The sequence below is a fragment of the Scomber japonicus genome, chromosome 12 (genome assembly GCF_027409825.1).
Source record: "Scomber japonicus isolate fScoJap1 chromosome 12, fScoJap1.pri, whole genome shotgun sequence".
In the NCBI taxonomy this organism is placed as follows: domain Eukaryota; kingdom Metazoa; phylum Chordata; class Actinopteri; order Scombriformes; family Scombridae; genus Scomber; species Scomber japonicus.
Genome location: NC_070589.1, coordinates 11886445 through 11901816, shown reverse-complemented (window position 1 = coordinate 11901816; position 15372 = coordinate 11886445). Strand labels below are relative to the sequence as shown.

Genomic DNA, 15372 nt, shown 5'->3' with positions numbered 1-15372 from the left:
AAGATCAATGTAGTGAAGAGAGTATTATCATTTAAAGAAAGACATTTGAATGTGGCCAGAAAGTGGCATTTACTGGGTAATGGCAGATTCAATTTCACTTAATTAACCAAGATTGTCTTAGGTCAATTTCTCAGGTCTTTGAGGGACCTGACTGAGAGGGAGTGAGATGGGACCACAAGCAGGAAACAATAAGCATCTTGACTGCTGAGCATATTATGAAACAGGTGCGCTTCTCCTGCACTGATATTCAGGCGGAAAGCAATGAGCCATCAGCCTATTAATGAAGCAATCTATGGGCTTACAGGCCATTGATTGCTGCCTTTGTTAATAAAGACAATAAATGATGTGATCCTTTTTGCTGGTTCTTTTTTCTCATGTATAGAGCCTTTTTTCCTTTGTCTCTTCAGAGCAACTGGAGAATATAGACATGTGTCATGTACAGTAGCAATCAGCCCATCTGTGAGGTTATCCCGCTTCTTTATTAACAATGCTGATGACGTCAGATCACTGTGCTTTTCCATGTTGCCTATCAAAGCAAGAACAGGCAATAGAGTGTTTTAACTCACCATGTTCCTGCTTTCTCCGGCATTGTCTGTCATTGCCAATATTTTAGCTTGGAACTGCCATCTCCCCTGTCCCAGCGCATCCACGGCTTTCAGGGAGAGGTCTGAGCTGTTACTTTTAAGAAACATTTTCTAATATGCCAGAAACAACTCATCTTTAGTACATCTGAACTCACGGCGTTGTGCCAGCTCGTACAAGCTTCCAACAAAAGCTTCAATTCACTCTCTGGGCTTCTGCACATGCTTGTGAATGCACGTCATATCTGCTCAGGCACAAAATGGTTGCTAAATTTAGCTATTACCATGGTGTATATAGCCTACTGAAAACAAAAAAGTCTGACCTTTCTGTCCCTTCTTCGTCTATGTCTAGCTTTGACACTACTTAAAAGCAGTCAAACCAACCATGCTACATTGACTATTCATACTGGTGAAATCAGAGAGTTTTGATGGTTGGAACTTCCAGGCATCCAGTCAGCCACCTTCTGACACCATGTACAATAGCAATTAAAAAGGAACCATCAGCCCGGTTGTGAATTTAACCTGTTTCTTTATTAACAAGAGCACACACTGATGACATTATGTTACTGCAGACATCTTTTTCCTCTTGTTTTGTTGTGATAAAACTGCTGTAATGTTTCTCCACGGCATGCTAAACTGAAAGTGTAACAGCAGTACAAGTAGAGAGAGTCATAAAGTAATGCCAGTAACATAGCAGTGATGTGACACCTTAGTTGTTACAGGTCATTTTAGCAAAGTAAGTCTGTTAGATTGGACTTTTTTTGTAAGCTGAAGAATGTGTTATTTCTTAGTCTCACTTTATCTCTGAATGCACAAGGAAGCTAACCTTCAGCTCCCCTGTTGACACATAAAAGAATCATGGGAGCTGTAGTTTATGAATGCAAACAAAGAAGTCATGACTTTTTATAATGATTAGGAGGTGCTGATGTACATACGTATTGAGAAGTCCATTCATTAGCTTTCAGAAATACTGAAAGAAACCAATTATATAACCATAACAATGGTATGCTCTATGGTATGTAAATGGGTATTTTTAAAAGGCATCACAACATTAAATGTATTTGATAAGTAGCCGGCTAATATGTGTGCCACTTCACAACACACACTTTGCACTGCTCAATAATTACATCTGTCCTGTTTTCTTGGGATATTTTTGATGGAGAGTGGAGTGGCTGGCTGAGTGCACTGGCCTCCACAGGTTTTTATATCTTTGACAGATGTAGTAACCTTGTACAATAGTTTCTTTAATACAGCCCTCTGTTCTGTCCTTTTAGTCAGCCTCTTGTGAACCTTTCGGTCAGTGGGCTGGCAATTGCACATAATTCCTGCAATTTGTTCTTCAAGGTTGTCTTGGTGATGGCCATTCTACATCATTTTGAACCTAGTCTTGTTCCAAAGCTGCTTTAGTTGCTCCTGTTCAGAGCGTTTGCTTTAAATTAGCAGAGCAACTAGTGAGATTATATCTTGTAGCTCACTTTAAAACAAGTCAATTCTACAGTCATTTTAGAGACAAAAAACTAGTGAGAAAACTCATTTTAGAGTATTGAAGTACTCAAAACAATTACTGACAAGATCATGTATTGCGGTGTCTTCGTGTACATCAAAATGAGATTTTAGCTGAGCCCAATTTTAATGAGTCATCCGTCGCGCCAAGTCACCTGAAGTGCACCGGTAATCTTTTAAATCTCTTCTCTTTACCTAACTGACAGCTTTAGTTTACATTGGCTTTAGTTTACATTGGGATTTATTCTGGTTTGAATAGGACATCTGCTCAGGCAAAAGAGTTGACAGTAGAGAATGGATGCATGGGAATGTCACAGCTTGTCAGCCTTCCAAATAAAGTTTTTAGTTTTAGTCCTTGAAGTGTCCGACACCTGACTTGTGCCTGCAGCTCTGACACACTTGAACAATCTTGTAACTCCAATTTTAGATCTCAGATCCATTAAACAAGTCAAACAGAATACTATTTGTATGTCTTTGATATATTTTTCATTTCTTGATGTTTTCTTTTTTTTACAGAGTTGGTACATTTTTATCAATTTAGGACTACAGTGAAATGTTCCTTTTTACAATTACAGAATGGCAGCTCATGAAACATACTGGTAGTAAAATCTACATTTTTTCACTTTTGAAATACATACAGTAGATGTACAGCATATATCACATACATATGGACAGAGTTCAGAGTGTGACCTGCGGATGATGACTTGAGTTGTGTGTTTTTTTTAATGCAGTTTGTCTTGGTGCACATCAGTAATGCACTGGTCCCATATGCTTCTCCTTTGGTTGTTTAAGGCAAAGAGGGAATACAATGGGGTGCAAAGACAACTTGACATGACTTCAACACAAGGGCAAACATTCATCTTCATTTTCATCATGACCTTCATCATCATTTCTGCCCTGATTCTGACAATGACCGTACAGTACTGTAGGTATTAGACAACAAGGCAGAGAAGTGCAGGGGAAAAGGTGTTGCTGAGAAAATATGGGAAATCTTAAAGAATCCCTATTTCTTTCTTTTTTTGAACATGAATGAAATAGTTCCATTTGTGTGTTTAAAATACCGATTTCAGCGATTTCCTTGTAACTCAACTTACGTGGATTTGTCCATCTCTGTCTCTTTGTTTTGCAGTTTACTGAGTCACTGAAGTCACTAATAGAAGATTTTAGTTTCATCATAGAGAACAGAGTGACAAAAAGTGAAATATACAAAAAACCCCAGTTAATATTATGCTAAAAACATACCAAAAAAGGTCATAATGAATAAAAACAGATACAAGTGAATTTCCATTTTTTCTGCAGTCCACAGAGGGAGAGGTTCCTTTAATTATATCTGACATTAGCTATTGTGTTCTCCATTTCTGCTCCTTAAAGACAGGCTGACTCACATTTATGGGAAGATGTTAGTTAAACCTCAAACAGGATCAGTTCTGCGGTTTGAAACATCTGACAGCCGGAGCGGCACAATGTCACTGCTTGTACCAAATAATACATCTCTGATAAATATGTACACACACAAACATACACAATCAAATGTGGGTCATTATTTAGGTTATGTAGAAAAAAAAAAGTCTTTTTTTCCTGGGTCATCTGCAGTCATCCACTTTTGGCCGCTCTCCTTCTCGGAGGGGAAAAGTGTGTGAATTGAATCACCTCAACTCTTCAATCTGCCTCCCTCTCCTGCTGGTCCAGCGGCTGTAGATGTGCTAGTAGCTGTTGGCAGGGCAGATGATTTTATACGTTAGTCTCCAGCCCGTTCATGTCGACGGAACAGTGGTCCTTGTCCCTGTGCTCTCTCTTATGGTGAGAGGAGTGAGCGTGTTTCTTCTTCTCAATCGGCCGAATCCCCTCCTCTAGCTGGATGAGGCGAGCCACGTCCGGGGACAGGTGGTCCTGCTTGCTACCCGGTGGAGGTGCCTGGTAGCAGCCGTTCTTCTGGTTCTGGTAGGTCATCATCTGCTGGATACTTATCATGGGCTTCGTCTCACAGATCAGAGGCACCTGGTGGACATAATGATCATAGATGAGAAGAAGAAGAAGAAGAAGAAGAGGGACTTTGTATCATTTAGTTAAGCAAGTCACATGTGCAGCAAACTCATTCAGAGTCTGTTTTTAAAATGGCAAACATATATGTACATAAAGCTTATATCAATATTTGGGATAATGATATGTTCTGGGGCTTTTTTAAGGAAAGAAAACACATGAATAAAGGCAACGATGACACTGGCAGAGGTTGTGATTTTCACTATTATCAGAATAATTTAAATGAAACAGTAAACTTGAAGCTTGTGCATGATTAATAATGGTTAAACATGTCAGCAGGTTTTTACTACAGTTGTTATGATGAAATGTGATGATCTAAAATCCATATTTCACCATAACATATGTTGAGTTTATATTGAACTCAAATAAGACCTAGAGACTACTGTACATGCCCGCTGCTGGTAAAGTGAAACAAATTAAAGGAACCATTCAATATTCTATATTTTCTCGCCAAGAAAAGACCACTTTCATGTATGTGCATTAACTAGGCCTATATTAGCTTAGCATAGCATACAGGGGGAAACAGCTAGCCTGGCTCCATCCAAAGGCAAAAAAAAACAACCTGAAAATAATCTTTTTTGGGGGAAATCTGGAGCTACTGTATTCCTTTAAATCTACATACAAAATACATTCTACATACTAAAAGAAACAATCAATTAATAACATTGATCTTCACCCACACATCTGTTATTAGACAACAGTTAAAGACAAAGGTTCCTATACACAAGGGAGAAGCCAGTCAAGAAGCCGGTGAATGGATGCTTGGCAGTCTCAGTATTTATTGATTTGTCCTTGCATGCTCTCACCTGCTCGCCCTCTTTGACAAAATCTTTTCTGCAGATGTGAGCCATGATACCTGTGGCCAGGGCATCACCCATCACATTGACCATCGTTCTGAATCGATCCCTGGGTGACAAAATCAAAAGTGAGTCATCATGAAAATTTGGGAAAATAGAAATGATTCATAGTTAACCTAACCCTAACCCTAACCCTCTGACCCTAGTATGGTATGTGTTTATTTTTCTCTACAGAATCTATAGATTAATAGATCAGTAGATACAGATGCTGTATACTGGAAGATGTCATAATCACTTCCCGAAATCATGGTTTTGATTGTATTCATCTATATAGAGAGATTAACCCTTACTTACAAAGCCCAGTCAACAGCAATGATGAGAGTGATGTCATCAGTGGGCAGACCCACAGAGGTCAACACGATCACCATGGTAACAAGTCCAGCTTGCGGGATTCCAGCTGCACCGATACTGGCTGCAGTAGCTGTAATGCTGATGGAACAGAAAGAAGAGCAGAGTGCCTTTATTTGTATAATGTACAGGGACATGATGTTCAACACCCCATTAAGGTGTACGTGGTCTTTCATCTAAATGAAGTAAAGGAAAATTATGAAGTAGGGACAGTGTTAGAAAGTAACTAAGTGCACTTACAATGCAATTTTTTAATACTTTATTTTCATTTGAAGAAGTTAGTACATTTTGATGATGATACCTCTGTACTTTACAATGCCATACTTGTTACTCACTATATGTTTACTCACTCATATGTTTACACTGCAGTATTGAATAAAGGGTCTGAACACTGTGTAGGGAGAGTGTGAGATCTAGGGAGCATGATTGCGAATGTGGCGGATGCTCTGTCTAAGATCTTGGAACTCTGAGTTCAAATTTATAAACTGTCCCTATGCAGGACAGGAGGGTGGAGGGGTGGAGGATGTAGGATGGATGGTGGTTCGGGGGGAAGGGGGGTATGGGTTTGCATGCAGATGGAGCAGCTCTGTGGTCAGCAGCCAAACGGCACGGGAACAGGACGCAGAGAGAGGGAAAAATGATTATAATTCTGGCGTGACAAGGGACATGAGTAATACAGGTCATATGGGTTTTACCGCCAAGGGATTATGAGGGAATGTGCACAGACTGAAGCCATGAGGAGAGGTCTGCTTAATGTTATTACAGTAGGACATGTCATCAAATCAGATGAGGGACAGGCATGTTTCTGGACCTGTGTAGACTTGTTTACCTGTGTGTGAAAGGTAGATGTGATAGTGTTAATGGGAGGGGTGTTAGTGTTTTTGTCTGCCAGTCTGTTTGTCTGTCTGTCTGTTTGTCTGTCTGTCTGTTTGTCTGTCTGTGTGTCTATCTGTCAGTCTGTCTCTGTCCCCGGGGCTTCCAGACTGATTTAGCAAAAATCTGATCAGACTAAGAAGCTCATATGAGGCGTAATCTGTGTGACATTTACATATATGTGTATCTAGTAAATCCCATAATATTTTTTATTAATTCAGAATTAAACTAAATGTGTGACGTGGTGTGATTAATTCACATGTTGTACTCAAAACACCACAAGTAGGCTAAATGCCTGTTTTTCAAACTCCATTAGTTTGAAATGTAGTCTCCAAGCCCAAGCTGTGATGATATCATTAGTGTTATTTTTTTCTAGCTTTAGAAAGCTGCCTTTAGAGTCACTGAGGACAGAATACAACAGTTTTCACAGGATGAGTAATATTCCTTGGGGAATTAAACTGAAATTGATGTGTCCCATACAGTATGTGGAGGTTTTCATCTGAATCTACACCTGCTGACATTTATTAGATTTTATATAACATTTCCATCAAATGCACATTTTTTGTGTGACAGTTACAGTCAAAATGTAGCCAGGCTTACCTAATTGTGATGATCTGTCCGAAATCTAGCTCATAATTATTCACTTGGGCGATGAAGATGGCTGCCACAGCCTCGTAGAGCGCGGTGCCGTCCATGTTGATGGTGGCCCCCACAGGCAGCACAAAGCGGATGATGCGTCTGTCGATATGGTTGTTCTCAAGGAGGCACTTGAAGGTGATAGGCAGAGTGGCTGAGCTGCAGCAAAAAAGATAAATAATGCCAGATAATGAGCCTCTTCTTAGACAAGATGTGTAATCAAGACTATAACATACAGAAGCTGTGATTATATGATTATTTGAGGTGTTTTTGATCACACAATAAAGACAGAAGTCTAACAATTTTGTTACATTATTCCAAGTAGCTATTTTCTCTGTGGGTCGTTGTATTGTTTTCCCCACCATGATGGAGTCATGACAGACTCACTAAAATTGGTGTTCATGCAGTTGGTAATATATATTTATTTACAGGATTATTTTTGCAGTAATTTCACAGTTGTTGTCACAGCTTCCAATATTTGGACTAAAAAACAAGTGTATGACAGACATTTTTTGTAATGCTGGAAAATGCTGAAGTAAACACATAGTTTGTTTTTAGAGGGTAACAAAAGGAACAAATAGGTTCGGAAATTAATGGAAAAAATTCCAGGTTATACATGGACACAAATGATTCAAGATCTTGACTCAAGTGGCCACATTATGTGTGCAAAAATGTGTACATTTTCTGAGATGCAATAACAAATCAGCCAAAAAAAAAAAAGGTTTATGTTTTTAATAATAGCAAGTTAGATGAGATCTGGAAATTCATCCTCTTGGTAAGCTGTACCAATATAATTGCGTTAATAGTGAATTATATTTATCCTTCACAGCCTCACTGAACAAATCCTGTAAATATTTCTCAGTAGCAGGAGAGCATTTGATGGGTGTATGCCAAAAGGTCATGGACGACGATCCAGGAGTAAACAATCTGTCACTCAACTACTAAACACTACGTATACGCCATATGCTACGTATGGTTATATTGCTAACAGACATATTTAATGTTGCAATTTCAGATCACTTTTGCATCCTCTTTGATTTGATCCATACTACAAAGTGCAGAGTGCCAATAGATATATTAAAAGTTGTCAAATGAATGCTAACTTGTTTACCAATGAGTAGCTCAAACTAGCCGTGTAATATCCAAGTAATATGATGGTGGATATTCTCAGTGAATTATCAACATTTAAAATAATGCTTCCTTCCTCTTTTCAGTTCCAGAAGAATTACACTCTACAAACAAATGTGATAAGTTTGCTGAGTTCCTTTATGACAAAGTTTCATTTATCAGAAACAATATTGTGGCTTACTACAAAAATACCTCTCATATGCTCTCTACTCTTCACCAATGCATGACAATACAGCCACTATGTCATTTTTCACACTTAAGGTCTGGACGGAGTCATCGAGCAGTTTAATTCTTCGACCACCTCACTTAACTCCATCCCCACTAAACTGTTAAGTCTGTCTTTCATTGAAAATTGTTAATGCCTTTTTGCTTACATAAAACTTCCCTACCTCCCTTCAGTGTGCTGTTGAAAAAGAGTCTGGATCCATGTTTAATTGGTATTTAGAGACCAATTACAAAACTTTCTCTCATCAGCAAAACACTGGAGAAAGTTGTATATAAGCAATTGGACAATTACCTTTTTACACAATAATATTTATGATGCATAGAAGAAAGCCCTCTAGAAATCAATCACATATTTACAACTAAAATGTATCATACACAGACAAAAGTAGTTTACAATCAGATTTGCCTGTAAAATATTTCACATGTACCATATAGCAATTAGGCAATAGAAAGAGGTTGGCCACCTATCAAATCATTATGGGATATAGATATCAATAGCTATGTGCACAGACACACTTCCTTTGTGCTGTAAATGGAGCCTTTATTTTCCAGGAAGATTATACCCAGGGGCAGACACATTTGCACAGTGAAAGCGTAGTTTATAGGGAAATAATCTAAAGACCAATGGTATCTTTATTCTATGGCCATTACACTGTCTAATCAACATTTGCTTTATAGTGATGAGTTAAAGCAAAAAAGTCACCTATTTCCACTTTAAAACGTTGGTGAATGGTGAATGGTGAATATGTGTGTGTGTGTGTGTTTGTGTATGTGTGTTGTGTGCTTGATTAGGTGTTCATTTTAAGTTGTTGTATTTCGGTACTTTTAAACTTTGATTCATAACAACTTTACCTTCTTGATCAATTACTTTTATGGTGATATTAAGCACCTTAAGGTGTCATTGTGTGTTATACAAGTAAAATTGACTTGACTTGTCTAGTGTTGTTGTAAAACATCAATATATAGCCTTAACAGAAAAGACAGCAGTGAGATTTGCGTCACGAGGTTAAAGGGTCACTGTGAAGTGAAGCATTCATTTCATTCAAGGTGAATTCCATTATCCACTCCATTTACACTGATAATGTAGTATATAAGCATAATTACTTTGACCTCAACACTTTGTTTGTTGCTTGTTATTTTTGGTGAGTTGCAAATTAAAGTTTGTTATTGTATATTATATAATGTTATATAATTGTACAATTATAAACATCATGAGAAAACCATTTCATTATTGTTCCTCAAGGGACCACAAAAAAACCTGAAGAAACAAATGTATGTGTACAAAATTAACAATAGAATGTGCTTGTAAAAAGTGGAGACTAGACTGTTACAGACTTCAAGATTTTTACCTAGAAGAGGTGGCCAAGGAAATAAGCAGGGCCTGTAGAATGCCTCTGATGTAAACGATGGGGCTCTTCTTAGTAATGAAGAAGTACATCGCTGGTAGAATGAATAGACCGTGCAGCACTAAGCCCATTACCACTGTAATGGCGTAAAAGCCCAGCTTCTTCCCCATGGCTGAAGGGTCATCCATCTCCAAGATCTTCCCGGCAACCAGGAATACAATGCCAAAGGGAAAATACCTGGAGGGAAGGAAGCAATGATGAGAGGGGTTTGTTCAGGAAATGCAGATACCAGATAAGCTTTCTTTTCAAAATGTTATTTCCTTTCATGGTGTGAAGTTTTAACATTCATGGTGCACTCAGTGTCCACATACAGCTCATTTACAATCATGCCAGTAGTAGGAAGTGTGTGAATAGCAATAAATTATAAATAATCTACAGTCACTTCATGGTAGCACTAGAGGTGGACGGACTGACTGACATTGCGACCCCTCGCACCATTGATGAAAAGATTCAGAATTTGTTTTCAGGTAAATTATGATTAGTATGATTTTTATATTAAAAAGTTGTAACCTGTAACTGTTCACTAATTTTTAAAAATCTAAAATGTAGCAGGTTTTTTTGTGTCGTTTACTTTGATGTTACAGCTCTTACCAGATGACAATGGCAACAATCTTCAAAACTGCCTCATTCACACTCTGGCAGAAGTTGACCAGAGCACTTCCATTGGGCCCCATTCTCCCCAACATTATCCCTGGATTGAAGAAAAACAACAAGTGGAACATGCATGAATTGATAAGTGCATCAGTAACACATCTACAATGATGTACCTCACAGGATAAATTAAAGACAATACACATAAACACTTTCAACTAAATTATGCAAAGGGGTGGGTGTGCCAATAATTTGATCCAGCATTTTTGCATATGAGTGCATTGTTCATGTTATTATGTGAAGGTTTGTGTGATGAAACCATGCCAACCACTTACCCATAGTCGCAGAGAAAATAACAATCCCCAGCACATTCATGCCCTCGCTGGTACCAGGTGATGTTTTCATTATGACGTCAGGTGGTGGCGTGAGATCCAGGGAGAAGTTCTGGATATCAGTGCCGTTGTCATCCTGGATACCGTAGATGTAGACCCTACGCGTGGTGGTCTCGTCCAGGAGCTGAGCCACTGTTGGCTTGGGGATGAGTTCTGGTACTCTCTGGGTTCGATACTTGAAACCAAACGAGAATACAGCTCATCAGTAAACACCAGCAACAAATCAAGCAGCATATTCTCACATGATGATGACACATATGGGCTCATTCATTAATAATACAGGTCATTATGTACAACCTTATACATTTGAGCATTAAAGGAATAGTTCCACATATTGGGAAATAAACATATTCACTTCCTTCTCGATAGTTCCATGAGGTGATCAATACCAGCACCTTTAAAGCTTACTAATTAACACGTTATATGTAATTTGTTAAAAGATATGATACACAAATATGTTGCTTTCACACTTTGATTTTTGTGCAGATGAAGCAAACAGAATATAATGTGTTAATTAGTCAGCTCTGGGGGTGCTGGTGGGTCGGACAAAGATGTTAGCTGTTTCACTTACCCATTCCACAAGTCTTTATGCTAAGCTAGCTAGCTGGCCTTAGTGTACAGATATGACATGAGAGTGATACAAAGTGAATATGTATATTTCCCAAAATATCAAATGAGTGCTTAAACCTTCATTCCTAAATATTTGTGCTGTTAGTTTGTGTTTTTAATCCCCCCCCCACACCTCTTTTTTTCTTTTTAGCATATCTTTGCCTTTATCATGTTAGCTTACCTGTTGAAATGTTGCTTGAACCAAGTTGGCTGGAAACATGTTGCTGAGGAAGATAATTTTGAGAATATATGAATAGCCTTCATTAAATGGAAGATGTAAAGAATAATGCATACATATGTATTTCCAAAGTAGGCCTGTTGTAAAAATGTCCTCTACAATCACAAAAAACAGAGCAAAACCACAACACAGAGGCTGATTTAAGACAGCATTCAATGCTGAAAGAAATATTTGTTTTTCTCTCAACATTAAACTGCCTTTAAAACTGAATTATTTATGAATTCACATGACAGATATGTTCACCTTATGTATATTAGAAACCTCATTATGGAACTGACTTGCACAATACACAACACTTCTGTTAACTCTGGAAGTCAATACGAAGGGACAGCTTTTACCTTGATGCAGCTCATTAGTGTTCTTCATGAAAAGAATAACTTTCCCAATAGATTAAAACATTGATCAGAACGTTTTTTTCTTGCCTTTATCTTTTCTGGGAAAACATTTATGGCCTTCATTATTTCCACACAAAAAGCTAGTTAGGTAGTACGAAGGTGATATACTTTTTAATAACCAGCCAAAAAAACCCACTCAAATCTCTGCTGAAAAAAATGGCATCGCATGCGCTGCCTACCAACGGCAGCTGCAGCAGAGGCAGAAACCTCAACAAAAGGAGCAGAGAGAGATGAAAACCTAAAAATAGTCAAACAAAAGGGAACCCAGGCTAAATTAGTGCAAAAGGGGGAAGCGTAACATGAGTGGGACATGGATGCCCAACATCTTTCATAAACAGGGGAACAGATGAATGCTTGTTCAACAGATCTGACTCATATAAGAGACTGAAATGGATGGCATATGTTTATTAACTATACAGTATAATGGTTGTTTTATATATATACCCAAACCTGCTGCTGGAGCTTGTTCCTGTGATAAATTTGCATAATCTCATGGTTCCTGTGGGGGTTTTCTTTGGGTGCTTTCCTCCTACAGTCCAAAGACATGCTGGTCTGGCTATTTATAGACTCTAAATGACTTGTGGGTGTGAATGGTTGTCTCTCTATGTGTCAGCCTGGCAACACACCTGAGTCCTTGCCAGAATGAACCCCACCTCTCGCCCACTATGAGCCTGATTACCATAACTGGTTATGGTCAATGGAAGGATGGATATACTGTATACTGATTTTACTTTGATTCAATCCTCACATAGTTCACAGTGATTTTCAAATATATTTTCTCAGATAATTAAATGAGACTGAGGGTTTACAGAACTGGTGCACTGCCGCAGTTACTATATAGGCTCACGTGGCAGAGGACAGGGTCAGAAATAATACCATGAGTACGCACTGATGACGCTGCAGTAATAATTTCATAGAGAAAAATAGATTATGACTTGAATCTTCTTGTTATTCTACTGCCAGCAGGAAGCTGTGGCTTAGGTCCACATGTCCAAGTGTCCTTGAGAAAAGATATGATTCAGTGAGTGAAAATACAATTACTAAAAATAATCAACTTTATTTATGCAACACATCCATGTTCAAGGTATTTCACAATAGAAACAAGAGGAGAATGGCATACTGACGAGAGCCTAGGGATAGTTGATAGAATTAAATTACACAAAAAAAAAGAACCAAACATGATTGTCGGAGCACAGCTGAAGCTTATGATGACTCACATAAAAATCCTTTAATCTGACAATGAATTGTTTATGTACACAATGTAAATTGTAGTAGGTCATTTCCTTTTTACATGTGACCATATAAAGGAGTGCAGCATAATGTGATAACCTCACTATGTTTCACACAATTTGACATGCTCATAAAATGAAAAATCAAGTTCAGTGTCCAGACTGAAGCCACACAAAAAGTTTTGTTCAGCAACCTCTTTGATTGATGGAGACTTAGAACACACACATGTACGCACACACACACACACACACACACACACACACACACACACACACACACACATGCACGCACAGACACACACATGCACGCACACACTTATTGGTAAATGTTCATCAGTCTGTTGCACCAGTGCATGATGAGAGGTTCCCCATCATGCCTACCTCACAAACTATAACTATGATTATGAGAAAAATACATAATTTCAGATTGTTGGAATTACAAAATAGTATAGTCTAAATGGGGAGAAGTGTAATAAGAGAAGTGTAATAAGAAGCACCTTTTGTTCCTGATGCAGACTGTTCCTACATGTGAGTCATATATGTAGCATTCTTAAAGCAGTGCAGAGAACAGAGAGTCTGTCATCAATCATAACCAAACTCACCATTGTAATAGCAGTGGCTGTAAATCCCACATCAACACAGAGCTCAAATCACATTCAAAATTTAAACAGCACATTTCACATACAGAGAGATTAAATGGCATATTGTATCTTCACAGCTTATACATTCAACAGATTGACTTCAAAGACATATGGTGAAGATATAGAGGGACAATGTGGTATAAGTCAGTGGCCTGCAGTGAGTATTCTACATGGATTTGACCATTTAGCCATTCAACAGCAAATCCTGTGTCTAAGACAGAGCAAAGCAGGCTAATGAACCACTCTGACCTCTGTGTCCCTATTAAATCCAAGTATGCACATATTCATACATACTGTGCTCACTTTACATACTTATCACACACATTCATACACACACACATGACCACACACAGTTGGGCCCATTTGTGAGTGTACCAATGTAGTATCCCTGCATGATAGATGAGGGCTCTAAAGAAGCTTTGCGAGATAAATCCAAAGCACAGCTGTGCTCTGTAAAACACACACACACAAACCACGCACACACACACAAATAGGCTGAGATCCTGTCGACGACAGAGCTTCACCACTGCCACATGATCAGTACATAGTTAGATTTTATGGGCTTGGCCAGTTTATTACTCCCTTTTTTAACATCCTGAGGGAGTCATTCAAATACAATGTATTTCTAATATGATTTGATTTTGTCATTAAAACACTCAAGAATATTAAAAAACAACACCAGAATTAAGAGGACAACTTTTAGATGACTGAGCTTGATTCTTTTTGTCCTCAGATAAAAACTCATAAGGCATTTTATGAAGTTTTTGAAAAATATACATTTGTATTCAAATAGAATCACAATAAACTTGAATATTCTGGTTGTGGAGTTAACACTTCAGCAGGTCTCTGTGTCGCAGGCCACTGACTTTAAGCCTACTGACCGACTGTCACACTGACACAGTGGCTCTCAGGGCCTCACTGTCCTGTTTCTCACTGCAGGGCTGACCCACGTTCACCTCAAACACACCACTGCATGCTTCAGCAGCGATAATTAGCTTAGCACAATAACCCATTGGCACATGAGGCTCAGGGCTTACACTTTGAGCTCAAGCAATTTCCTCCACTTCAGTCCTCATAAGACAGCACGCAGAGCAAGAAATTAAAAACACGGGTATTATAAGGCAACTTTAAGTGACAGTGCTGTGCACACAGTATCGGCGCTATAATTAAAGGGAACTTATAATGCTCATCTCCAGCTCTATATTTTTATTTTGGGAGTTTAAAAATACTGGCCCTTTATGCCGCCACTCAGTTCAGCCTCTGTTTCTAAAGGTAGAGGGTCAGTTAGAAATAATGCAGGGAGGAATAGTAGATGCAAAAACAGCCCTAATGACTAGCACATCTCCAACAGGTAAACTTCTTATTTTACTATGCCCTGCTGTGTAATAAAAAACTCTCACAGTGTTCCAGTTTGACTTAGTAATGGCTCAGTGTGACCACCCCCAAAACAATGGAAAAATACCATGATGTTAGCGGAGCAACATGCTTGGAGCAGATTACCATATAAAGAAATCTGTCATGAGCTATCAGAAAGTAATGATCCGGCTCCTGGGAGTCCACATTGGGGAGGGCCTGACCTGGAGCACGAACACCACTGAGCTGGTGAAAAAGGCCCAGCAGAGACTCTACTTCCTGAGAATACTCAGGAAAAATAATATCTGCTGGTGTCCTTCTACCAAG

General features: G+C 38.6%; 1 protein-coding gene across 2 annotated transcripts in view; it reads right to left on the bottom strand.

Moving 5' to 3' along the window:
• Positions 1 to 3815: 3815 nt before the first annotated feature.
• slc1a7a (solute carrier family 1 member 7a) overlaps positions 3816 to 15372 on the bottom strand; it is a 32881-nt gene continuing 21324 nt past the window's right edge. The window contains exons 4-11 of one of the 2 annotated variants that reach the window (XM_053330057.1): positions 11371 to 11413; positions 10524 to 10755; positions 10189 to 10288; positions 9541 to 9774; positions 6803 to 6997; positions 5276 to 5410; positions 4925 to 5030; positions 3816 to 4082 (exon numbers count right to left, since the gene is read on the bottom strand). In XM_053330057.1, coding sequence (XP_053186032.1) covers positions 3816 to 4082; positions 4925 to 5030; positions 5276 to 5410; positions 6803 to 6997; positions 9541 to 9774; positions 10189 to 10288; positions 10524 to 10755; positions 11371 to 11413 — 1312 coding nt within the window. The remainder of the gene's footprint in view (positions 4083 to 4924; positions 5031 to 5275; positions 5411 to 6802; positions 6998 to 9540; positions 9775 to 10188; positions 10289 to 10523; positions 10756 to 11370; positions 11414 to 15372) is intronic. The other variant, XM_053330058.1, reaches the window with a different exon arrangement.